Genomic DNA, 27,681 nt, shown 5'->3' on the forward strand with positions numbered 1-27,681 from the left:
TATAGGTCAGTCATCTACTAGCACTGAATTTATTAATAGAAGTCTCTCTGGTGGGTTTCATCCTTGCTTAAATATCCCTATAAAGATTGCGGGAACGACAGATAAGCTTCTGGATAATATCCTTTCTAATGCGCCCTTGAATCTTCCCAGGGTCCTTATCAACGATGTTTCCAACCACTTTAGAGTTTCAGCTAGATTTAGGACTGCAACAAAGAGGTTGAAGGCAAAAATCAAGAACTCCAGAGATCAACCAAAATGCGATGGTTAAAACTTAAAAATGATATAGAAAAGGTAGATTGGTATGAAGTTCCAGGCGAAGTTCAGAAGGCAAATTCAAGGTTTGTTCTATTTTATGAAGATGGATGAAGTTGTAGAGTTTGATAAGTCAAGTGGTCACATTTTAACCGTTCAATGGAAAACATTCAAGTAAAAAAATTTGGATTAGTTCTGTTATTTTGAAGCAAATAAACGTAAGAGATAAATTGTTTAGAGCTCAAATAACTAACTCGACTCAAGAAAATAAGCAATTATATAAAATTTATAGAAATAGGTTGAATGCATCTTTAAGAAATAAAAAAAATAAATATTTGGGGAAAAGTTTAAGGAGGTAGAAGGATGCCCTGAGAAAACCTGGGGACTAATTAAAGAAGGGATTGGATTAAAAATAAATAGTGTACCTGACTAATTGATTAGTACAATGGGAGAGACTTAGAAGTTTGAAAATGATATTTACAATGAATTTTAGAGTTTTTTTTCCAATAATGGTATGAATCTAGCTATGTAAGTTGTACCTGATAGTACTGATTCTCCGCTCAAGTCCTTACTGAGGGACCCAATTGATGAATCTCTTCAGCTTCGACTTGTAAGAGTTGATTAAATTAAAAAAAAATTATTTTGGTTTGCGTAGTAATTCATCTGGAAGCAATCAAATTACTTCATAAACACTTAAATGTATTTTCCCTCTTATGTCTGAAGTCTTATCTGGATTAATTAATGAGTGTTTTTGTCAGGGAATTCCCAGATTGTTTTAAGGTTGGCCTTGTAACCCCAATTCATGAGGGTAGTATTCAAAATCGCCCAGGAAACTAAAGACCGATACTTATTTTACTCATCATTTCCCGTGTTTTAAAGAAGTGTTTTAGCATTAGAATGATGAGTTTTTAGAGGATCATAAGTTACTGGTAGAGAAACAACTTGGGTTCCGTCGAAAAAGGACAGCAAAATAGGCGATGATTTATTTCACAGTCATTATTAATGATGTATTAGATAAGGGTTTTAAAGTAGGTGCTGTATTTTTAGATCTGATGAAAGCTTTCGATGAACTTCTACTTCAGAAGTGTGAGGTGTATGGTTTGAGGGGAAAATCTTTAAATTTCTTAAGAAGTTTTTTAAGTGATCGTTATCAATATGTCTAATTAAATTATTCTTCTCTGCTGCAGGTTTCCATGAAAGAATCAGCTAATAGAATTGTATCACGGCTGAGGGTAAATAAACTAAGGTTTAACATAGTTAAGTCCAACTTTATTATTTTCTTGTAATCACCGGACTTTTACCCATGGATCAAGGAATTAGATATGTCCAATGGTGCTAAAAAACGGACTGCGTCATTAAAATACCTCAGGATTGTAATAGACTAAACTCTAAAATTGTTTGTCTTTTAAGAAACATGTAACTTTAACTAGCAAAATTCTAGCAAGAAAACTAGGTATAATGAAGAAACTCCCAACATTTTCTTCCTAAGTCTATCCTTCACCATCTTTATTTTCCTTTAATACAACAATATATGCTTTATAGTTTGGAGTATTCGGCTCTCTACTTTTTCTTCTATTTTAAAAGCAATAAGAGGTAGCCTATACAAAATCAAGCAGTAAGGATTTTAGCCGGCATGTCTCCACGCAAGTGTGTTCTAGAAATTATTTTACCCAACTTTGAAAATTTTGCCGGCTATTGCCCTTCGTGAATTCAACAAATTGTGGTTTATTCTTGGACTGCAGCAGGATATTCAGCCACATTGTTTTGGCGATTTGTTGTCCATTAGGTCTGCTGTTCATTCTCACAATACAAGGAGTAGTGTTGACTTCTATGCACTAACAGGTATTTCTTCCCGTTCATGTTTATCTGTTTTTTTATAGAGGCACACAGAAATGGAATAATTTAACTAGTGATATTAAGATTATTGGAGTCCCCAATATATTTAGAAAAAACATTAATAAACTTTTTTTTTGCTGAATATGAGTCTTGATTTATTTATTGTGGGGGTTTTGTTGATATGATGTTCCCGGGGGAAATGTATAATCTATGATATTCTTTTGTATTTTTTGTTTAGTATGGAGGTATTAGTGGTGTCGATGGCGAAGTGTTCTTTTTGTTTTAAGGATTTTATTTTCTTTACTTCCCACACAGACGAGCTTTGCTTTTTAGGGGAATTAGCAATAATGTTTTGTTTATATGTTTTGCCAATAAATCCTTCTCTCTCTAAAAAATGAAGCCGGTATGAAAGTCTATGCTGGAATAATTATTAGACAGTTTATATTATTATAATGAATGAGACGCCAATTTTGGGTGTTTTGTTTGCTATAAAAGTTCTCATATGGTTGAGGCTGAGTTGTTGTGAGTGGTACTCAAGGCCGTATCCAGGATCATCGTTCGGGAGGGGTTTTACCGAAAAAGATTTATCTGGGGAGGGGGGCTACAAAAAAATCACCCTCTAATGGACTTTTTCTAACATCCCCAGGTAAGATTAGGGCATTTTCTAGATGAATTTGCAAGTCGGAGAAGCTTTTTAGGGGAGGGGGTTCAAAACTGGTAATCTCCTGGATATAGCCCTGTTGGTACTAGAATGGAGTTCCTTTTCACTTTTCCACTGCCAATAATTGAACAACTAATATCAGTTTCTTTCCTGACGACCCAACCATATTCTTTATCATGCAAGAAAAGCCTTCAAGTTTTGTACTTCCGTACTTAAGTACAATACACTTCGATTACTTAGTACTGATACTTAATTACAATTTTGTCTGAGTACTTGGTACTTATACTTAAATACTTTTTTGAGCACTGGACCCAAGGCTAATTGACATTCAAGGATCCTTTTATACGAGCATAACTCTCTGTTGGCTCTCAGTGTACACGTTTGTTCCTGTTATTTGTGTTTTTGGAAAAAACCTCATTTAAATGAATTAAAAAGAAGTGTTAAGAGCTGCGTTTGTGGTAGTGTTTGTGGATGTTTGGTTCTGGAGTTACTACAGGGTTGGTTTTGCAAAAAAGAATGGGAAAGGAGAATCTATATTGTCCCGTTAAGTAGTGATGACCCCTTTTCCTTATTTTAACAGAGAAAGCTACCTTCAAAATTTTGTAAAATGGCAGCATATGTACATGGTAATCAGGGTGTACTTAAAAAGTTGGGAGCTTCTCAATTTAAAACTAACGCAAGAGCTAGTTTAAGATTAATTTAGATAGTGGTTTGAAAAATGGGAATTACCTAACTTAAATTAAAATTAATGGGCCTCCTTCCCTCCGTATCCACTTCATATGTCAATTCGTCTCCCCTAGAACTGACACTGTGAGGCTGAATATCAATGGGCCTCCTTTCCTTCGTATCCACATCATATGTCAATTTCCCTTCCCTAGAACTGACACTGAGAGGCAGAACTGTATTCGCGTAAGATGTTTCTAGGTTGAGTTGTGTACCAGATGATGCGATTTCCAAGCTCAGGCAGTAATTTTGATCTTTTTTTTCGCGACCTATGTGAGGGAACACTTGACTTTGGGAAAAGTCAAGTGAGTCTCTGAGTTGATTAGTCTAGGCCTTAGGGCTTATGAGGGGTTGTTTTGCACATACATGGATTTTAATATGTAAAATATTTTCTTTTTTAAGAAAACATGAAATGGAAAAGAACGAAGCAATATGCCAATTTTTCTCAACTTTAGGCATTTGTATTCGAGCCCTGTCACTAAAAATCATCGTAGGATTCCCAGAATTCTCCCATGTACTTTGTTTTCCAGGGAACTCCAACCTTTACGGAAGAAACTATTAAAGAAAGTCCTTTGGGAAAGACGTGACAAAGTCAAATAATTACATTCATAAGACAGTTTTCAAAAATGCCAGGTTTAGGTCTCTCTGGAAATGCAATAATTCCTTTTAGTCGGAAGGCTCTTCATCTCTTGGTAATATCCAAGTAAAGAAAAGATCTAAAATACTACGGAGTGGGTAACTATATAAACAAACAAATTGGCTGAGCAAACAAAAAAATCACTGAGGAAATTTCTAAGCATGTCCAAGAAAAATACTATATATTTTGACATGTTTTTTTTCTGTTTATGGATGAAACGATTTTCAGATTCTTTCCTTATTACTTTTTCCTTTTTTCTATCTGAAATTTATGTTAAAAGCGGAGAATAAAGGCTATTAGCAAAATTGGGAAGTAGCCCACTAAGGCTTGAATCATTCAAGACTACATCTGTAGCCCAAAGTAGGGCATGGAAATATGTTTTATATACCAAACGAGTATTTTGACTTTGAAAAAAGAGCCTGGATTAGTGTCTGACCATGTGGGACTGTTGGCCTCTGTATGCTGGATCCCATAAAAAGAGTCAAGTTTAAATCGAATTTTATTTGTTCTTTGAAAGTTTAGACCAAATTTCATTGAAATAAGGAAGTAGAGGAGTAGAAGGAAGTAAGGAAATAAAAGTAAGGAATGTAAAGGTTTGATCAAGGAAGTAGTGGAGTTTGAGCTAGAAAACCATTGTCTGAATTCTAATTTGGATTCCAAAGCCTCCACCGGAAGTTTCATTCACCTATTGCAGAAGTTCTCTACTTCCTGAGAATTCAATGTCCCTGTGGGGAAAAGAGATAGAGACATGTACTTGAAAATACTTTTCTAGCTTCTAATTTGGCTGCAGATCAATCAAAGATTGTCTTATTCACACATCACAAATCTGTTCTACGATCATTTTTCCTACTTGATAATTCACTTGCAGTTTTTCTTTTTACTAAGAATACCCTAGTCGCAGTGGCCGCTAAGATCAGTAAATGATTTACCGTGCAAACTTGCCAATTTGGTGTTTTTTATTCCTTTTCTATTCCTTATTCTTTCCTGTTCTTACTTTAAAAGCCGACAGATATTATTAAAATCGTATATTCTATTTGTAGTATTAGAGAAATTAGAACCTCATTAAATAGTGAAATGTAAGTTAGATTTGATGAATATTTTAATTTGTATCCAGCCTGCATACAGTGGGCCCCTCTCTCTACAAATAGTCGTCCAAAGATGTTTCCCACTGTAAGTTTGTTAAAAAAAAATGCAAAGTTCATGTTTTATTAGAATCACCAGTTTTTCTTCAAACACCGCCTCCTCTTATATTTTTGATGTGTACATCTATGCATTGAATAATCAAACCATAGAACTTCTAGCTAAATTGGATTTAGTTTTAGATTCAGACTAAATTTGGAATATATGTGATGACTTCATATAAGGATACACCCAAAGTCAATCCCCGCGATCTCTGGTCATAGTGAAGCATAGATAAGTCAATCGGTTGTTTAGCTGCACACACATGCACACATCTAGTAGCTCATGCATATGGGCCAACATACATGGTTAGCATAGCATAACAAAACACTTAAAAGTTGAATGTTTAGATTCAACTTACCATTATCTCTCTTTACTCTTTTTGAACTAAAATCCTTGTTATGACTTGGTTTTGGTAGGGCGAAACTTGAGGTAAATAACGCCAGCAGTATACATATAACCAATGACTGTGCCATTGTTGCCTGTAAAAAAAAGCTTTGCTCTATTTTTAACCACGATTGATGGGCTCTACTATCCTTACCAATTAAGTAGCATTGAATAGCACCAATTGATCCTGCATTTATTGGGGTAGGGAGGGGGCAGAGGGCACTGTGACTTACTTAATGCTAAAAAGTCCAAAAACACATTTTCTTTGATCGAATATATACACGAATATATATATATATATATATATATATATATATATATATATATATATATATATATATATATATATATATATATATATATATATATATATATATATATATATAGGCCGTGACATGTGTTTCATCTAGATTAACATCAAAATAATGAACATGTTTTTTTAACATTTTCAACACTTTGTGCAGTAAATCAATCAAACAGTTCGTGGTAACGAACTGTAGCAAGGAGCGATCCGGCTCAATAGTAACCAAAACTCTAAAAAATTGAATTTTGATATCAATAGCTACATCAAAAGAATCGCATTTTAATGCTGATTTTAAATATATAAGTTTCATCAAGTTTAATCTTACCCATCAAAAGTTACGAGCCTGCGAAAATTTGCCTTATTTAGGAAAATAGGGGGAAACACCCCCTAAAAGTCATAGGATCTTAACGGAAATGACACCATCAGATTCAGCGTATCAGAGAACCCTAATGTAGAAGTTTCAAGCTCCTATCTGCAAAAATGTGGAATTTTGCATTTTTTGCCAGAAGACAAATCACGGGTGCGTGTTTATTTGTTTGTTTTTTGGTTTTTTTTTGGTTTTCCCCAGGGGTCATCGTATCGACCAAGTGGTCCTAGAATGTTGCAAGAGGGCTCATTCTAACGGAAATGAAAAGTTCTAGTGCCCTTTTTAAGTGACCAAAAAAATTGGAGGGCATCTAGGCCCCCTCCCACGCTCATTTTTTCCCCAAAGTCAACGGATCAAAATTTTGAAATAGCCATTTTGTTCAGCATAGTCGAAAACCATAATAACTATGTCTTTGGGGATGACTTACTCCCCACAGTCCCTGGGGGAGGGGCTGCAAGTTACAAACTTCGACCAGTGTTTACATATAATAATGGTTATTGGGAAGTGTACAGACGTTTTCAGGGGGATTTTTTGGTTTTGGGGGTAGGGTTGGGGGGAGGGGGCTATGTTGGAGGATCTTTCCTTGGAGAAAAATGTCATGGAGGAATAAAAATTCAATGAAAAGGGCGCAGGGCGCAGGACGAATCTGATCACGTTAGAAAAAAACGTCAAATTCAGAGCTTAATATACAATGCTGGGTGTTCGGAGCCTCTCTATTATGGAGTATAATTTGAAAATAACGCAACTATACGAGCGATAGAACATATATACCACAACCATAACTCAACTAACGAAAGAACTGCTAAGAGATAACACAACTATAAAGCGAAAACAGGTGAAAACTAATGGGAAAATAAACGGACTAAGAGGTGGAAGGGGCCCAGAGAAAAAATATAATCCTTTTCCAGTTTTGAGCCTAACTTCCGCAAGGAGTAATAATGTCAGAAGCCCCGAAATACCGAATTATTTTCTTTTTCCTATAAGACCGGGGTAGATGAAACAGAAACTTACAATAGCGGAAATATAATATACACAATTCAGCCAGATCTTGTCTTTTTTTCAGGATAGGTGAAATACCAGATAGGAAAAGTATTGAATGGTCGGAAAAACTAGTGTATAGCAATGCAATCGCTTTTCGATAATAATAACCACGATTAGCTACTATTTTACCATAACCCGCTTTAAGTTTTCTTTAATATGCCGTACAATATTGATCCTAAAAGCTAGTAGATTCCAATAAATATGAATGCTTGACCGCCGCAAATCAGAGACACAATGGATGGAGAAGTTAGAATGCGGATTTTAAATGGGCATAGACTTTGCATTAAAGACTAGGTACTCACACTTATCAATATTCAATGACAGACCAACAGTTTTGAAATGTTTTGAAATAGATGATACGGAATTCGAGAGGCTAGATCAAGAACGGCTAGATCTAGAAGTATATCATCCGCATATGTAATACAAAGACATTTACCAAATTACAAAAAAGAAAGGGCATAATTTTGTATAACACACTGCGATACAAATACTGAAAAGATACGGTGAAAGAACACCACCTTGAAGCACTTCCAAGCGGGTTGGAATATTCCCATAACTATTAGAGTGAAACTTAACCGAATATGGGAATCAAACAGTTCGTGGTAACAAACTGTAGTAAGGAGCGACCCGGCTCAATAGTAAACGAAACTCTAAAAAACGGAATTTCGATGCTAAAAGAAATACCAAAAGAATCGGATTTTTATGCTGATTTTAAATATATACGTTTCATCAAATTTAGTCTTTGTCATCAAAAGTTACGAGCCTGAGAAAATTTGCCTTATTTTGGAAAAAAGGGGGTAACACCCCCTAAAAGTCACAGGATCTTAACGAAAATCGCACCATCGCATTCAGAGTATCAGAAAACCCTATAGAAAAAATTTCAAGGTCCAATCTACAAAAATGTGGAATTTCGTATTTTTGCCAGAAGACAAATCACGGGTGCGTGTTTATTTGTTGTTGTTTTTTTTTTTTTTCCAGGGGTCATCGTATCGACCAAGTGGTCCTAGAGTGTTGCAAGAGGGCTCATTCTAACGGAAATAAAAAGTTCTAGTTCCCTTTTTAAGTGACCAAAAAAATTGGAGGGCACCTAGGCCCCCTCCCACGCTCGTTTTTTTCCCAAAGTCAACGGATCAAAATTTTGAGATAGCCGTTTTGTTCCGCATAGTCGAAAACCATAATAACTATGTCTTTGGGGATGACTTACCCCCCACAGTCCCTGGTGGTGGGGCTGCAAGTTACAAACTTTGACCAATGTTTACACACAGTAATAGTTACTGGGAAGTGTACCGACGTTATCAAGGGGATTTTTTTGGTTTGGGTGTGGGGTTCAGGGGAGGGGGCTATATGGGAGGATCTTTCCTTGGAGGAATATTTCATGGGGGAAGAAAAATTCAATGAAAAGGGCGCAGGACTTTCTAGCATTACTATAAAAAAAAACAATGAAAATATAAACATGAAAAAGTTTTTTCAGTTGAAAGTAAGGAGAAGCATTAAAACTTAAAACAAACATAGATTATTACGCAGATGAGGGGTTCTAAAAATACTTTAGCATAAAGAGCGAGGTATTTAGGAGGAGATAAATACTTCGCTCTTTATGCTAAAAAAAAATTTAAGTAATTTCAACTATTTATTCTACGGCCTTTCTGATTCAGGGGTCATTCTTAAAGAATTGGGACAAAACAAGATTTAGTGTGAAGAGCAAGGTATTAACGAGGGGACCAACCCTCTCATATATATAATCAAAAATATAAGAATATAAAAGTGTGTTACGTAAGTTAATTCTTAAGTTGCGTATTTTGTTTACTAATAAAAACGTTTGTTGAAAATTAAAAGATCTAGTCGCCTTTTTAAGTAACCGAAAAATTGGAGGGCAACTAGGCCTCCTTCCCCACCCCTTATTTCTCAAAATCGTCTGATCAAAACTAAGAGAAAGCCATTTAGCCAAAAAAAGAATTAATATGCAAATTTCATTTTAATAATTTATGTACGGAGCGCCAAAATCAGACATGCATTAATTCAAAAACTTTCTCAAATTAAATAAAAAAAACAAGTTTTTTGAAATGAAAGTAAGGAGCGACATTAAAACTTAAAACGAACAGAAATTACTCCGTATATGAAAGGGGCTTTTCCTCCTCGACACCCCGCTCCTTGCGCTAAAGTTTGATTCTTTCCCGCAACTCTACTTTTTAAAACAATAAAAAACTTTAGCGTAAGGAGCGGGGTGTCGAGGAGGAAAAGCCCCTTTCATATACGGAGTAATTTCTGTTCGTTTTAAGTTTTAATGTCGCTCCTTACTTTCATTTCAAAAAACTTGTTTTTTATTTAATTAGCATTCAGAGTGGATGCATCCTGTGGTTGGTGCTAAACTGTCATAGAAGTGGTCACATTTTCTTCCATGATTATTTTAAGTGTATTTTCCATCAACTTTTTGGTAACTGGTCCTTGGAACTGGGAAAGTTTTGGAATGGTGAAGATATGAAGACAGGGAATTCGACGATGTTAAGCAATAAAAATTAGTACTCTTTAATTTGATCAACGAATGAATTGCTTATATAAACATAAAAGCTAAATAAAAAACTATAGATCTTCTATGGATACCTGAAATTTCAGACGAAACATCCTAAAGCAAATTATATGGTCGAAGACATAAATTTTTATTTTTTGAGGGACTACTGCTGATCATTTTACACTCAAAATATTCCTAATATGTTTAAATATTTATGAAACACATGCAAATGTTACAAGCTTTCTTAAGGTGATTCAGCTTTACGAATGTTTCGGGACTTAAACGAGAATCGTTTCTATTTAGAAAGCCTTAAAATTGCTTTTATTAACTCTGTTCTCAGATGAAAGAGCTTTTAATATAGCTCTATATATAACTAACATTTTTTTATTCGCCTCATTTTTCAGATACTTCTTTGGAGTTGAAATAAAATTACCCTGTGTGTCAAATTCGGCTTTGAATTCTAGCTTGTTTCTCAAGATGAAAGAAGTATACTTTATTTATTTGAAAGGTAGATAAAATTTCTCTTCAAACAATATAAATAACAACAAATCAATTTTGGGAAGATGTAGATAGTTATATTATTCTTTTTTTATACCTTTTAAAGAGGATTGTATCAAAGACTATTCTGATATTGAGGTCAAGTCTATGAATGTATATAACTAAAGCTCTTTACGCTAAAGTTTTTTACTGTTTTAAAAAGCAGAGTTGAGAGAAAGAGTCAAACTTTAGCGTAAAGAGCGGGGCGTTGATGAGGAAGCAGCCCCTTTCATATACGAAGTAATTTCTGTTCGTTTTAAATTTTAATGTCGCTCCTTACTTTCAGCTAAAAAACCTTGTTTTTTTTATTTAATTTCTGAACGTTTTTGAATCAATGCATGTTTTGATTTTGGCTCTCCGCAGAGGAATAATTAACACGAAATTTGCAAGTTTTTTTTTTGGCTAAATGGCTTTCTCATAGTTTTGATCGAATGATTTTGAGAAAAAAAGGAACGGTTGAGGAAGCCTAGTTGCCCTGTGATTTTTTGGTTACTTAAAAAGGCAACTAGAACTTTTAATTTTTTCCGAATGTTTTTATTAGTAAAAGATAAACGTAACTTATAAATTAGCTTACGCAACGAACTTTTGAATTCTCATGTTTTTATTACATATATGAGGGGTTCACCCCCTCGTCAGTACCTCGTTCTTTACACTAGAGATTAAATTTTGTCCCAATTCATTAAAAATAGCCCCTGAATCACAAAAGCCGTAGAATAAATGGCTGAAATTACTAAAAATACTTTAGCGTAAAGATCGAGGTATTAGGAGGAGGTGAGCCTCTCATATGCATAATAATTTCTCTTCGTTTTAAGTTTTAATGCTGCTACTTCCAGTTGAAAAAACTTTTCATATTTAGTTTTTCATTGTTTTTTTTAAATAATGCTAGAAAATCCTACGCTCCCTTCAAGGAAATTTTTTCCCCCATGACAAATTCCTCGATGGAAAGTACCCCCGACATATCCCCCTCTTGTCAACCCCTCCCCCCAACCAAAAATCCCTCTGAAAACGTCTGTACACTTCTCAATAAGCCCTACTATATGTAAGCACTGGTCAAAGTTTGTAACTTGTGGCCCCTCCCACGGGGACTTTGGGGGAGTAGGTCGTCCCCAAAGACATAGTTATAAGGTTAAACTTTTCATATTTATTTTTTCATTGTTTTTTTTTAATAATGCTAGAAAATCCGGCGCTCCCTTCATGGAAATTTTCTTCCCCCATGACAAATTCCTCGATGGGAAGTTCCCCCAACATATCCCCCTCTTGTCAACCCTTCCCCCAACCAAAAAAATCCCCCTGAAAACGTCTGTACACTTCCCAATAAGCATTACTATATGTAAGCACTGGTCAAAGTTTGTAACTTGTAGCCCCTCCCACGGGGACTGTAGGGGAGTAAGTCGTCCCCAAAGACATAGTTATAAGGTTTTTCGACTACGCTGAAAAAAACGGCTATCTCAGAATTTTGATCCGTTGACTTTGGGAAAATAATTAGCGTGGGAGGGGGCCTAGGTGCCCTCCAATTTTTTTCGTCACTTAAAAAGGGAACTAGAAATTTTCATTTCCGTTAGAATGAGCCCTCTAGCAAGATTCTAGGACCACTGGGTCGATACGATCATCCCTGGGGAAAAAAACAAACAAACAAACAAACAAATAAACACGTATCCGTGATCTGCCTTCTGGCAAAAAATACAAAATTCCACATTTTTGTAGATAGGAGCTTGAAAGTTCTACAATAGGGTTCTCTGATACGCTGAATCTGATGATGTGATTTTCGTTAAGATTCTATGACTTTTAGGGGGTGTTTTCCCCTATTTTCTAAAATAAGGCAAATTTTCTCAGGCTCGTAACTTTTGATGGGTAAGACTAAACTTGATGAAACTTATATATTTAAATCAGCATTAAAATTCGATTCTTTTGATGTAGCTATTGGTATCAAAATTCCATTTTTTAGAGTTTTGGTTACTATTGAGCCTGGTCGCTCCTTACTACAGTTCGTTACCACGAACTGTTTGAAACTTGTTTTGAATGTGTCGTAACCGAAATTTATTTAATCGGCGGAAATTTATTTAGTTATTTAATACATTTTAATTAAATGTATAGATTGATTCACTTTTCTCTCTGTTATCCGTAAGGGTATAATTCTTACAGATACAGGTCTGCAAACTTCCGCACTATGGATTGATCTACCAGTTCGTGGTAACGAGCTGCAAGTAAGGAGCGACACGGCTCAATAGTAACCGAAACTCTAAAAATGGAATTTCAATACCAATAGATATATCAAAAGAACTGACTTATTATGCTGATTCCAAATATATATTTTTGATCAAGTTTAACGTTACCCATCAAGGGCTATGAGCCTGAGAAGATTTGCCTTATTTTCAAAAAAGGGGGAAACACCCTTTAAAAGTCTTATGGTAGACATTATTGTAGAGGTTTCAACCTCCTATCTGCAAAACTGTGAAATTTTCTATTTTTTGCCAGAAGAAAGATCACGGATGCGTGTTTATTTGTTTGTTTTTTGTTTTGTTTTTTCCAGGGAAAATTGTATTGACCCAGTGGTCCTAGAATAATGGGAGAGGACCTATTCAAACAGAAATTAAAAGTTCTAGTACTCTTTTTCAGTGACCAAAAAGATTCGAGGGCAAATAGACCCCCTCCCTCGCTTCTTTTTCTCGAAATTTTCTGATAAAAATTTTGAGATATCCATTTTCTTCATCATATTTGAAAGGCCCAATAAAATGCCTTTTGATAAAACATGACCCCCCACGCCCCAGGGAAAGGTCTTTAAGCTAAAAAAAATTGTCTATTGTTTACGCATAGTATTTGTTAACGGGAAGCATGCATACATTTTTGGCAGGGGGGGGACAAATTTTATGCTGGAGGTTTTTCCACGGGGAATTTTCCATGGGGAGGGAAGTTTTAAGGGGTTAACTTTTCAGGGGAAATTTTACAGTGGGAAATTTGCCTTAATTCCAATACAAAATTGTTTTTAATTTCTTGCTTTCTCTTTTCTTTCTCAATTTTACGCGAGAAGATGTTAAGGGTAAGTGTCTGGGGTATATTTTCACTGTGATTGAATTTTCTAGAGGATATTTCCGTGGGGAGGGATATTTCACCTTGGAGGCACACCCAAATTTCCTGGCATTATTTGAAAAACGATCAGAAATTAAATTTAAAAAAAAACAAGTTTTTCAGTTGACAGTAGGGAGCAACATTAAAACTTGAAACGAGCAGAAATTACTACGTACATGAAGAGGGTTGCCCCCTCCTCAGCACTTCGCTCTTGACGCTGAAGTTCAAATTTTGTCCCAAAGCTTTAAGAAGGACTCCGGAGACACAAGTTTCGTCAAATAAGAAAAACAAGAAGCTTTTTTGAAAGTACTAAAAAACTGTAGCGTAAGCAGCGAGATTTTGAGGAGAGGGCAGCCCCCTTCATATACGTAGCAATTTCTGTTCGTTTTAAGTTTTAACGTTGCTCCTTACTTCAGTAGGAAAAATATGTTTTTTAAATTTAATTTAGCTAATAGGGTAGACATATTTAGCTTTTACGTGATACTACTTACTGTTTTCCGTAAGATATAAAAGGCGCATAATTATTACTTGAAGTGGGGTTATCAAATTTCAGTTGACTTCATCTAACAGTTTTGAATAGGACTAGGGCCTGTACTCCAAGCTAAATATTCAGAGGGGGGTGAATCTCATACTGGGAGTAACATTTTGGGCTAGGGGACATGTATATATATATATATATATATATATATATATATATATATATATATATATATATATATATATATATATATATATATATATATATATATATAACTTGAGCTGGCAACATTCACAAACACCCCCACCATCTCCCTTCTATATGATTTGTATGCTAAAATCTGGTCAGTGCCAGATTTTATTTGAAATAACTACCGGGTACAGCAAACATAGCCTTTGGCAAATACTAGCGTTTTATTTCATGAGCAACTTCCAAAAATTGCTATGAAAATTTTTTATTGATCTCTCTCGAAGCCTTGTGAAAAAAAGATTAAATTTTCATTATAATGTTCTAGCGTTAGAGCATAGGCTACATGACAAATTCCCAACTTTATCCTAAAGAGTGGGATGTTTAGAGAGAGGGGTCAGCCACCCTTTATGTATAGGATGATTTCTGGTCAATTTCTGTTTTAATGTTACTCTTTACTTTCATTTGACAAAACTTTTGTTCTTTGTTTGCTTTATAATACACTCAAATTTATCATAACTTCAAGGGACAGCTATCCCCGTCAGCCTCTCTTCTTTATTCTAAAGCTTGTTTTTTTCAAAAATTTGCTTCTTTAAATCTATCAGTTTCTGTTAATACTGTCATTTTTATTATGGGGGGGGACCTTTCCTCAAAATCACCCTGGTGGAGTTGTCAGTACAGTTCTTACCATTTGTATTGTGTTGCAAGCTTAGCCCAAACGTAATCCTCTAATTGCAAGGAGGCTAGGGGGCAAATGCCCCTCATCTTATTGACCTGATGTACCTCCCATGAATAATTAGCAAATTTGGGCAGAAAATGTATTTTTTGAGGCCTCAGTACCCCAATCCTCCCCTCCGACCAATAGTTCCAATGGCATCCTTCTTAAAAACTGGTGTGCATATGTGCTATATAATAAAGCCTTTAGCATTTTGTATAAATTCTATGATAACCACCCATTTTATAAGGGCAGCAAATATATCCAAGGTTTAATGCGCCATTTTAGTTACTACTACCTCTGAAACTGCAGGGTATGGGAATAGCAGTTTGATAGCTCTGAAATGATTAGTTATTTAAAAATGTTTTATTCACAGCATTTTGGCCCTGTTCGAGCCGACCTTGCTATTTTGCCGTACAAAATGGCATAAATCAGCACTTAGTTCTGATCTGGTCGCTCTTGTTGCTTAAAAAAAAAGAACAGTAAAACTTTTTGTTTTTTTTTGTTTTTACGTTTTTACGTTCGAATAATTCCTTTCCCAACATTTTTCAGCCATTGGTTTGAAACGATTACTCCTTGTGGCACCGCAAGGCAGTTTTGTATCTGAAACTATGACGACCGAAACTAAGACAACTGGCTATATTTGTTGAACGACTTTGCTATGACCACCACTTAAAAAAAATAAAAAAATAAATAAAATATCCAGCATTTGGGAATACACAAAACTTAGCATTTTGTAGATGGGATTCGAAACCAACGCTCTAGCGTTCTTACAGACCATGAAGTTAACGGAAAAGTTTTTTTTTTATAAAAAGAGACCTCCCTTGAGGGGTTTTTTCTCCTTTTCCCCCAAGCTATGCGCAAGTCCAAATGCTAATACTGTTTTACGACTAACAATATTAATAAGCTCTACACACTTGATACGCCCCGCCCCCTAGATAGTGCCCTGATTTTTCTCTTTATTATCAATATAAAACACAAATAAAACACAAAGTTCAGCAGTCTCAGTCCAAACAAAATGAAGAAATCAACAGTTTTTAAAATGTTTACGCCCTGAAATGGTACTACTACTACTACTACTACTAACAGCTCACCGCAGCACCAAGCCGCCTGAGGCCAACACAGCTACGCACATTCCTCCTCCATCTCGATTTATTCAAAGCCCCTCTCTTCACACCGCCTAGGAAGATTTGTTTCTCCTAAATCTTTCCTTATGAAATCCTCCCACTCCAATTTCGACCTTTTCGTTTAGCCCTAGACAGTCGGCCAAAAAGAATTTTCTCAGAAATTGAAAAATAAAAAAAAATAAAATAGATAATTTTCATATTTAGACGATTTTCGCAGCCATAAAACTACTGTATCTTGTGAGAAGAAAAAGAATTGTGAGTGTATTCCAGGTGGAAATTACAATTTAATTTGTATTTACTTCAAATTCAATACGAAAAAAGTGCGAAAATACTTAATTAACTAGTGCCTTAATTTCCCATATAATTATTAGTAGAATACGAGTAATGTTAATGAGTAATGAGTAAAATATAAAAATTATAAGTGTTGGAGCCTTAATATTCATTAATTATCCTTTGATTGGTCATTTGCCTCCATTTTTCTCAATTTGATGATGATCGTCCAGAAGTTAATACACTAAACTTAATGAAGTAGTAATGGCAAAATTCAATACAAAATCAGCAGTAAATCGTTCAGCAGTTAATTCGCTGTAAACTGGAACGAAAAGTTTGATTTTCATTATATCAAACAGTTCGTGGTAACGAACTTCAGCGTATCAGAGAACCCTATTGTAGAGGTTTCAAGCTCCTATCTACAAAAATGTGGAATTTTGTATTTTTTACCAGAAGGCAGATCACGGATGCGTGTTTATTTGTTTGTTTGTTTGTTTTTTGTTTTGTTTTTCCCCAGGAATGATCGTATCGACCAAGTGGTCCTAGAATGTTGCGAAAGGGCTCATTCTAGCGGAAATGAAACGTTCTAGTGCCCTTTTTAAGCGATCAAAAAATTGGAGGGCACCTAGGCCCCCTCCCACGCTAATTATTTTCCCAAAGTCGACGGATCAAATTCTGATATAGCTATTTTATTCAGCGTAGTCGACAAACCTTATAACTATGTCTTTGGGGACGACTTACTCCCCCACAGTCCCCGTGGGAGGGGCAACAAGTTACAAACTTTGACCAGTGCTTACATATAGTAATAGTTACTGGGAAGTGTACATACGTTTTCAGGGGGAGTCTTTGGTTGGGGGAGGGGTAGAGAACAGGGGGATATTCTGGGGAATTTTCCATCGAGGAATATGTCATGGGGGAAGAAGATTTTCATGAAGGGAGCGCAGAATTTTCTAGCATTATAAAAAAAAACAATGAAAAAATAAATATGAAAAAGTTTTTTCAACTGGAAGTAAGAAGCAGCATTAAAACTTAAAAAGAACAGAAATTGTTACGCATATGAGGGGCTCACCTCCTCCTAATACCTCGCTCTTTACGCTAAAGTATTTTTTGTAATTTCAGCTGTTTATTCTACGGCTTTTGTGGTTCAGGGGTCATTCTTAATGAATTTGGACAAAATTTAAGCTTTAGTGTAAAGAGCGAGGTACTTACGAGGGGGGAACACCCCTCATATATGTAATAAAAACATGAGAATACAAAAGTTCGTTACGTAAGCTAATTTAGAAGTTATGTATATCTTTTACTAATAAAAACATTCGTAAAAAATTAAAAGTTCTAGTTGCCTTTGTAAGTAACCAAAAAATCGGAGGGCAATTAGGCTTCCTCCCCCGCTCCTTTTCTCTCAAAATCATTCGATCAAAACTATGAGAAAGCCATTTAGCCAAAAAAAAAATATGTAAATTTCGTTTTAATTATTCATCTGCGGAGAGCCAAAATCAAAACATTCAGTTAAAAAAACAAGTTTTTTTAACTGAAAGTAAGGAGCGACATTAAAACTTAAAATGAATAGAAATTACTTCGATGAAAGGAGCTGCTTCCTCATCAACGCCCCGCTCTTGACGCTAAAGTTTTTTACTGTTTTAAAAAGAAGAGCTGAGAGAAAGAGTCAAACCTTAGCGTAAAGAGCGGGGCGTTGATGAGGAAGCAGCCCCTTTCATATACGAAGTAATTTCCGTTAGTTTTAAGTTTTAATGTCACTCCTTACTTTCAGTTAAAAAAACTTGTTTTTTTTTTTTTATTTAATAATGAAAAAAAAATCGCCAATGCAACAGCACAAACACATACAAAAAAAGGAATACAGAAGGAGAAAAGGAAGACTGTTTTCCTACATTAGTAATTAATATAGATCAGTACTAGAATGAAGCCTTAACCCTACTCATCCATACAATCACAATGGTCAAACAGCATAGCCATACACAATCAGCCATAAAGAATAATCTATGGACAGGCAGTCGTGTCGTAAGTAATTATAAGTCGTCATTTACCGAATTAAATAAAAAAACAAGTTTTTTTAACTGAAAGTAAGGAGCAACATTAAAACTTAAAACAAACAGAAATTGCCCCGTATAGGAAAGGGGCTGTTCCCTCTTCAACGCCCTGCTCTTTACGCTAAAGTTTTTACTGTTTTAAAAATTAGAGTTGAGAGAAAGAGGCAAACTTTAGCGCAAAGAGATGGGCGTTGAAGAGGGAACAGCCCCTTTTTTGCCGTAGCAAAAAACGTGTTTTTTTGCCGTAGCAAAAAACAGCAAATTTGCAGTCTCCGGTATTCGTCGTCATTACCTCTAGGATTCGAACTGGCCAGAGGGGATAGCCTGCAAATTTGGCTAGGAATAAATCACCGATTTTAATGTTCGCATGATTTATGCCTAGTAAATGAAAGATTATAAAGTGAAAGAAACTTATCTTTCCGTGAGGGCCGAGCCTCACTAATTTAACCAAGTGAACAATCAGTCCAAACTGTGTGAGGTCGGCCCAACTGCTAATCCTTCTCTATACTAAACAGCGTAATTAACGCGCAGGCAAATTATATCCAATTTTCTCTACACACCACACTTGGCTATCGTATCTAATTTTCTCAATCCAAAACACCAAAAATCTGATTGTGTGATAAATTCAAGTATCAGATCGCACAATTTCTGTAGTCACTGAATTAATTCATGGCTAAGGAATCAATTTCAAACAATTCAAAAGTTCAAACAGGTGTAATCCCTTTGAGAGCTAGTTCAATACTGCAGCATATCAGTATACTGCAGGCATCTTCTTTGAATTAAATTCATCTTTTTCGGTAATCTCGGTTATAACGTTTTTTTTCTGATATTATGAGAAATAGGAACATTCAGATCGAAATAAAGATTTTTAATTTTATGAATGGCTTAAGAATATTAAGTGGAAACTTTCAGGGCAAACTGAGGGGGATGTACAACTGGCGAAAAGGCAATATGCGCATACTTCCTTATATGAAATTGCTCCGTATATGAAAGGGGCTTTTCCTCTTCAACGCCCCGCTCTTTACGCTAAAGTTTTTTACTGTTTTAAGAGGTAGAGTTAAGAGAGAGAGTCAAACTTTAGCGTAAAGAGCGGGGCGTTGAAGAGGAAAAGTCCCTTTCATATACGGAGTAATTTCATATAAGGAAGTATGCGCAAAAAAGGTTATAACAGAGATTACCGAAAAAAATGAATTTAATTCAAAGAAGATGCCTGCAGTATACTGATATGCTGCAGTATTGAACTAGCTCTCAAGGGGATTACACCTGTTTGAACTTTTGAATTGTTTGAACTTGATTTCTTAGCCATGAATTAATTCAGTGACTACTGAAATTGTGTAATGTGATACTTGAATTTATCACACAATCAGATTTTTGGCGCTTTGAATTCAGAAAATTAGGTACGATAGCCAAGTGTGGTGTGTAGAGAAAATTGGATATAATTTGCCTGCGCGTTAATTACGCTGTTTAGTATAGAGAAGGATTACCAGTTGGGCCGACCTCACACAGTTTTGGACTGATTGTTCACTTGGTTAAATTAGTGAGGCTCGGCCCTCACGGAAAGATAAGTTTCTTTCACTTCATAATCTGTCATTTACTACGCATAAATCCTGCGAACATTAAAATCGGTGATTTATTCCTAGCCAAATTTGCGGGCTATCCCCTCTGGCCAATTTGAATCCTAGAGGTAATGCCGACGAATACCGGAGACTGCAAATTTGCTATTTTTTGCTACGGCAAAAAAAGGGCTGTTCCCTCTTCAACGCCCTGCTCTTTGCGCTAAAGTTTGACTCTTTCTCTCAACTCTAATTTTTAAAACAGTAAAAACTTTAGCATAAAGAGCAGGGTGTTGAAGAGGGAACATCCCCTTTCATATACGGGGCAATTTCAGTTCGTTTTAAGTTTTAATGTTGCTCCTTACTTTCAGTTAAAGAAACTTATTTTTTTTTATTTAATCTCTGAACGTTTTTTAATTAGTCCATATTTTAATTTCGGCTCTCTGCAGATGAAAATTAAAGTGAAATTTGCATATTTATTTATTTGGCTAAATGGATTTCCCATAGTTTTGATCGAATGATTTTGAGCAAAAAGGAGGGCGAGGAGGCCCAGTGACGCTCCAATTTTTTGGGTACTTAAAAAGGCAACTAGAACTTTTAGTTTTTTACGAACGTTTTCATTAGTAAAAGATATATGTAACTTACGAATTAGCTTACGTAACAAACTTCTATATTCGTACGTTTTTATTATGTATATGGGAGGGTTCACCCACTCGTCAATACCTTGCTCTTTACACTAAAGCTTAAATTTTGTCCCCTGAATCACAAAGGCCGTAGAATAAATAGTTGAAATTACTAAAAATGCTTTAGCCTAAAGACTGAGGTATTAGGAGGAGGTGAACTCCTCCCTTACATGCGTAATATTTTCTGTTTGTTTTAATTTTTAATGCTACTCCTTACTTTCAGTTGAAAGAACTTTTGTATATTTATTTTTTCATTGTTTTTTTCTAAATAATGCTAGAAAATGCACCGCCCCCTTTATGGAAATCTTCTTCCCCCATGACAAATTCCTCCATGGAACGTATCCCTCACATAACCCCCTCTTCTCAACCCCCCTCCCAACCGAAAAATCGAACCAACCGAATTTTCCATCGAGGACATATTCCTCGATGGAAAATTCCCCAGCATATCTCCCTGTTCTCTACCCCTCCCCCAACCAAAGACTCCCCCTGAAAACGTCTGTATACTCCCCAAAAACCATTACTATATGCAAACACTGGTCAAAATTTGTAACTTGCAGCCCCTCCCACGGGAACTGTGGGGGAGTAAGTCGTCCCCAAAGACATAGTTATAAGGTTTTTCGACTATGCTGAATAAAATGACTATCTCAGAATTTTGATCCGACGACTTTGGAAAAAAGAGCGTGGGAGGGGGCCTAGGTACCCTCCAATTTTTTGGTCACTTAAAAAAGGCACTAGAACTTTTCATTTCCGTTCGAATGAGCCCTCTCGCAAAATTCTAGGACCACTGGGTCGATACGATAACCCCTGGGAAAAAGAAGAAAAAAAAATAAATAAAAATAAATAAACACGCATCCGAGATTTGTCTTCTGGCAAAAAATACAAGATTCCACATTTTTGTAGATAGGAGCTTGGAACTTGTACAGTAGGGTTCTCTGATACGCTGAATCTGATGGTGTGATTTTCGTTAAGATTCTTTGACTTTTAGGGGGTGTTTCCTCCTATTTTTTAAAATAGGGCAAATAGTCTCAGGCTCGTAACTTCTGATGGGTAGGACTAAACTTGATGAAACTTATATATTTAAAATCAGCATTAAAATTCGATTCTTTTGATGTACTATTGGTATCAAAATTCCGTTTTTTAGAGTTTTGGTTACTATTGAGCCGAGTCGCTCCTTACTACAGTTCGTTACCACGAACTGTTTGATATTAAAACAGTAAAAAAAGACAAATAATTCAGAGGCAACTCTTTTTGTCGAACCTCAAACGTATTCTCTTGTCATATTTTTATTTTGATACAGTTCAACTTCCATTTCAATTTAAAAAAGATTTCGACTCACTATTGTTTTGTTGTGTAAAAATGAAATATATTGCAATAAAATTTCACCTAATTTTCAGATCAGAATTATTTTAGTTCTAGCAGTAGATTTTCTGTCCGGCGATTAGAATCTATTATTTTGACCTTTAAAAAGTGATTTCATCAAAGGTGTAAACAGGATTTGGTTTGTTTTGATTTGGATGGCAAAAGTATTCTCATAGGCAAATAAGCTGCTAAGCGGTAGATTGCATCTACCGTATACTGTTTCTTCAGACAAGAACAAAAAAAGAAGCTCAAAATGAAGCAAAAAGCCTCATTAAGACTAACAGGGGGGAGTTTCCTGCTTTACACTAAAATTTAACTTATGCTTAATTGCTGGTATAATCAAATTTGTAATACGTAGAGCCTTTAGCTTGACGATTGGAGGGGGGCCACAGGAATGTGGTTTAGCCTTATGCTTGAATAATTTTATATATCTGAAATCAGCATTATAAATATAATATTTTGGTATACTGTTGTTATAAAACTTTCGTTTTTGAGAGTTTTGGTTTTCAATAGCAAAGGTCGCTCCTTACTTGCTGTGTATTAGAGTTAAGGGTTTGAAAGTTTTTGATAATGCGGTAACTTACATTTTTCCATCCGCTTACACAAGTGAGGAATTCCTATTTTTGTTGTAAAGAGCTGATAAGAAAGTGAAAATTTGAGCCGGAGATACTTAATAAAAAAAAACCTTGCGGAAATCTGACAGTTATAAAATGAGCGCTGTAGGTTTCGATTGCAATCCTGCCATAAGATGGAAATTGATGGGAAAAAAGTGTTCTCTTGGAAGAAAGCAAATATTAAGTGCCTATAAATCAATTGCTTCATTTATATTGTAAATTCATTTTAAAGTAAAACCACAGTTTCAAATATGCGTTTAAATTAAAAACGATTCAAGTTAAAATTGGTCATTTACCCTTAACTCCATACAGCCAACCCTCACATCACAATCCCTACTCAACTCAACCCTCCATAACTCAGCCCACGTGTATTTCAACTCATTTAAAACTCAAACGCACACGCAAATTTGGCCATAAGTCCACAGAGATTAGCCAGACTTACAGCAAAACTATCTACAATATCATCTTTATGATTTCCCTGCTGAAAAAGGGTGAACTAAATTTAAACTCAATTTGCCTAAACATCTTTTTTTGTTGTTTTTTTTTAGTTGCAGTAAATAGCGACGAAGACCAAACTGCCTTTCCATAACGAACACCAAAAACAAGAAGAACAATAGGGAATCTCAAGACAGTGGGAAACAAATTAGAATGAATATTTCGGCCCTATGTCCAAGGGCCGTCCTCAGCAATACAAAAATATATAAGAAAAAACAACTTACAAGAGGATAAAATCAATAAAACTAAAATGAATAGTTTTTCAAAACAGTCCCAGCATCCTTACCTCAGTGAAGTTCAACCAGGACTGATAAATAAATTGTGATGAAACGAGGCAATTCATTGAAATGAAAGAGAATGATTTAAAAATGCGTTTTTAATGCCAGCCTAGCTTTTTTCGCTGCTGATCTCATAGGTCTATTTGTGACAGGTTCTGTTTTAATATCTATTGGTTTTTATAATGTTTCGTAAGGTAATTTTTAATTAAATTTGTGTATAGAGCATTAAGTGAATATTCTCCTAATCCCTATTTAAGGAAATATTATTATTAATCTTAAGTCTGATTTCGATTTCTTCTCGAACTACATGCTTTATGCCTAGATCATTGCTAATAATGGTGGCTTCTTCAAAAAGTATTTTGTGGCTAGGATTTTCAAAGGTTAGGATTTTGGTCTAGGATTTTATGGTTAGGATTCTTCAAAAACATGCCTGCTTAAAGCAAAATCAAAAGAAACAGAAATAATATTAGAATTCAGAGCTTTGGTGATATCATCCTTATGCTGTTGTAGGCGTTTCTCAAAATTCTGGTGGATTCTCCCTACATAGAATTTGCCACAGTCGCATGGTATTTGATAGACACCTCTTTGGCGAGTAACTAGAGTAACTAGATTTACCAGAATTTAGGAGATTTGCGATTTTCAAATTATTGGTAAATACAACATACAGATAAAAAAAATCACATACATAGATAGAAATACATACATAGAAATCTTTAAAAAGTATGCACATAAAATAATCCGCCATTATTAGCAATGATCTAGGCATAAAGCAAGTAGTTCGAGAAGCAATTGAAATCAGACTTAAGATTAATAATAATATTTCCTTAAATAGGGATTTAGGAGAATATTCACTAAATGCTCTATGCACAAATTTAATTGAAAATGACCTTACGAAATATTATAAAAACTAATAGATATTAACACAGAACCTGTCACAAATAGACCTATGAGATCAGCAGCGAAAAAAGCTAGGCTGGCATTAAAAACGTGTTTTTAAATCATTCTCTTTCATTTCAATGAATTGCCTCGTTTCGTCACAATTTATTTATCAGTCCTGGTTGAACTTCGCTGAGGTAAGGATGCTGGGACTGTTTTGAAAAACTATTCATTTTAGTTTTATTGATTTTATCCTCTTGTAAGTTGTTTCTTCTTATATATTTTTGTATTGCTGAGGAAGGCCCTTGGACTTAGGACCGCAATATTCATTCTAATTTGTTTCCCACTGTCTTGAGAAATTCCCTATTGTTCTTCTTGTTTTTGGTATTTGTTTCAGTTACAGTCTTTGGAACAATTGAGCTGGTACCTATTGCGTGTGGGTTATTTTCTTCTTTTCTTTTTTTTCTTTTTTTTTTACTCAGATTTTGCAACGCTTGGAACTTAAATTGTCGTTGCCTTGATTTCTTGATTATTATAAATGAACTTTGAACTACCTTCATTTGTCCAATTAGTCCCATATTTTACTTTATTTTTATAGCTATAAAGCATCGAACAATTATATTTGTAAAAAATATTCTAGCAGATTTAAAAGGTTACGTAAAGAAAATTTAGAAGTTGCAATTTAGTTACGTTTGGAAAAGACATCCAAATTGCCAACTCGATTTACCTAATCACGGTTTTTCGTTGTCTTTTTTTTCAGTTGCAGGCTTTGGAAAAATTGAGCTGGTACCTAGTGTGTGTTGTATTTTTTTTTTTTTTTTTTTTTTTTTTTTTTTTTTTTTTTTTTTTTTTTTTTTTTTTTTTTTTTTTTTTTTTTTTATTCGGTACCAACATTCTGCAACGCTTGGAGCCTATATTTTCGTGTCCTTGATTTCCCGATTATTGCAAATGAACTTTGAACTACCTTCGCTTGTCCAATTAATGCCACATTTGATCTTTTTTCATAACTCGATTGCATCGAACAGTTAAATTTGTAAAAAAAAAATTGCAGCTTTAAAAGGTTTTGTCAAGAGAAAATTTAGAAGTTGAAACTTATTTATGTTTCAAAAAGACAGCCTGGTTATCAAACAGTTCGTGGTAAAGAACTGTAGTAAGGAGCGACCTGGCTCAATAGTAACCAAAACTCTAAAAAACGGAAGTTTGATACCAATAGTTACATCAAAAGAATGGAATTTTAATGCTAATTTTAAATATATAGGTTTCATCAAGATCAGTTACACCCATCAAAAGTTACGAGCCTGAGAAAATTTGCCTCATTTTAGAAAATAGGGGGAACACCCCCTAAAAGTCATACAATCTTAACAAAAATCACACCATCAAATTCAGCGTTTCAGAGAACCTAATTGTAGAAGTTTCAAGCTCCTATCGACAAAAATGTGGCATTTCGTGTTTTTTGCCAGAAGACAGATCACGGATGCGTGTTTATTTGTTTTTTTGTTTGTTTATTCGTTTTTTGTTTTTTTTTCCCAGGGGTGATCGTGTCGACTGAGTGGTCCTAGAATGTCGCGAGAGGGCTCAATCAAACGGAAATCAAAAGTTCTAATGCCCTTTTTAAGTGACCAAAAAAACTGGAGGGCACCTAGGCCCCCTCCCACGCTCATTTTTTCCCAAAAGTCACCGGATCAAAATTCTGATAGCCATTCTATTCACCACAGTCGAAAAACCTAATAACCATGTCTTTAGGGACGACTTACTCCCTAACACACAGGTGTCTAACTTGTGTTAGACACCATGTAACCTGTGTTTACATATAGTAATGGTTACTGGGAAGTGTACAGACGTCTTCAGTGGGAATTTTTTTGTTTATGGGGATATTTAAGGGGGGGTTACGTGGGAGGATATTTCCATGGAGAAACTTGTCATGGGGGAAGAGAATTTCAATGAAGGGGGTGCATGATTTTCTAGCATTATTTGAAAAAAAACAATGAAAAAATAAATATGAAAAGTTTTTTCTACTGAAAGTAAGGAGCAGCATTAAAACTTAAAACGAACAAAAATTATTACGCATATGAGGGCTTATCTCCTCATTATACCTAACTCTTTACGCTAAAGTATTTTTAGTAATTTCAACTATTTATTCTACGGCCTTTGTGATTCAGAGCTCATTCTTAAGGAATTGGGACAAAATTTAAGCTTTAGGGTAAAGAGCAAGATATCGACGAGGGTTGAACCCCCTCATACACGCAATAAAAACATACGAATATAGAAGTTCTTTACGTAAATTAATTCCTAAGTTACGTATGTTTTTACCAATGAAAACGTTTGTAAAAAATTAAAAGTTGTAGTTGCTTTTTTAAGTAATCAAAAAATTCGAGGTCAACTAGGCCTCCTCCCTCGCTCCTTTTTTCTCGAAATCTTCCGAGTAATTGCAATTAATTAATATGCAAATTTCGTTTTAATTATTTATTTGCGGAGAGCCAAGATCAAAACATGCATGAAATTAAATAAAAAAACAAGTTTTTTTAAATGAAAGTAAGGAGCAACATTAAAATTTAAAACGAACAGAAATTACTCCGTATATGAAAGGGGCTTTTCCTCCTCAACGTTCCGCTCTTTACGCTAAAGTTTCTTACTGTTTAAAAATAGAGTTAAGGGAAAGAGTCAAACTTTAGCGTAAAGAGTGGAACGTTGAAGAGGAAAAGCCCCTTTCGTATACGGAGTAATTTCTGTTCGTTTTAAGTTTTAATGTTGCACCTTACTTTCATTTAAAAAAACTTGTTTTTTTATTTGATTTGTTAAGAAATGAGCCCATTTCTAAACCAGATAAATCTTTATTCAGCGTTCTGCATTCATGGTTTCGTAGGATTGTGTTATAGTTTCTGACAGTCTGAACTAAATCGAATTTAATCTTTATCGGAGAAGGAAATCAGTGGCAACCTTGGAAACTAAAATCAAATTGAAGTTCTATCTAATGATCTTGACTAAAGGCTTTTCATAAGAAGTTAGAAGACGGATATTTGTTTATGGTTTGAATCATAAATTTAGTTCAATTACCTAATTGTTTTTAGAGCTAAGTATATTTTGGACCCCTTTCAAGCTTTTCTACTGTATTTTGAGCCCCTTTTTGGAAAACTTATTTATTGACGCGAAAGCTACAGAAAAAACACATTTTAGTACCAGGTCAGCATGTCAAACATATCTGAGAAAGCACCACTGGTGAACTTATTATTTACCTTGTTGATAATAAACCACTAGTATATTCTTTCATAAAAATAAACGTAACTTTCTAAGCAACAGCAGGAACAATAAAAGAATGAAAATATTAAAGAACTTTTAAAAGTAAAACGCTGAATAGCTTTCTAGTGTCTTTTATTTATTTTTTACGGATATTTTAAAACATAAATTTATTGTAAAAGGATGGCTTTTAGGGTTAACATCCAACGAAAACATGCAATACTATGCCAGTAGCACGGTAGTCACGTCTAAGAAGCTCTAAATTAGCAAGA

The 27,681-nt window shown here is 35.0% G+C and overlaps 1 protein-coding gene across 2 annotated transcripts in view; it reads right to left on the bottom strand.

Moving 5' to 3' along the window:
* Positions 1-27,681, bottom strand: part of LOC136042857 (uncharacterized) — a 138,198-nt gene that overhangs the window by 94,297 nt on the left and 16,220 nt on the right. For both annotated transcript variants that reach the window (XM_065727792.1, XM_065727787.1), the window contains exon 2: positions 5,650-5,770. In XM_065727792.1, the coding sequence (XP_065583864.1) occupies positions 5,650-5,764 (115 nt within the window). In that variant the 5' untranslated portion in view covers positions 5,765-5,770. The remainder of the gene's footprint in view (positions 1-5,649; positions 5,771-27,681) is intronic.

The sequence above is a fragment of the Artemia franciscana genome, chromosome 2 (genome assembly GCF_032884065.1).
Source record: "Artemia franciscana chromosome 2, ASM3288406v1, whole genome shotgun sequence".
Classification (NCBI taxonomy): domain Eukaryota; kingdom Metazoa; phylum Arthropoda; class Branchiopoda; order Anostraca; family Artemiidae; genus Artemia; species Artemia franciscana.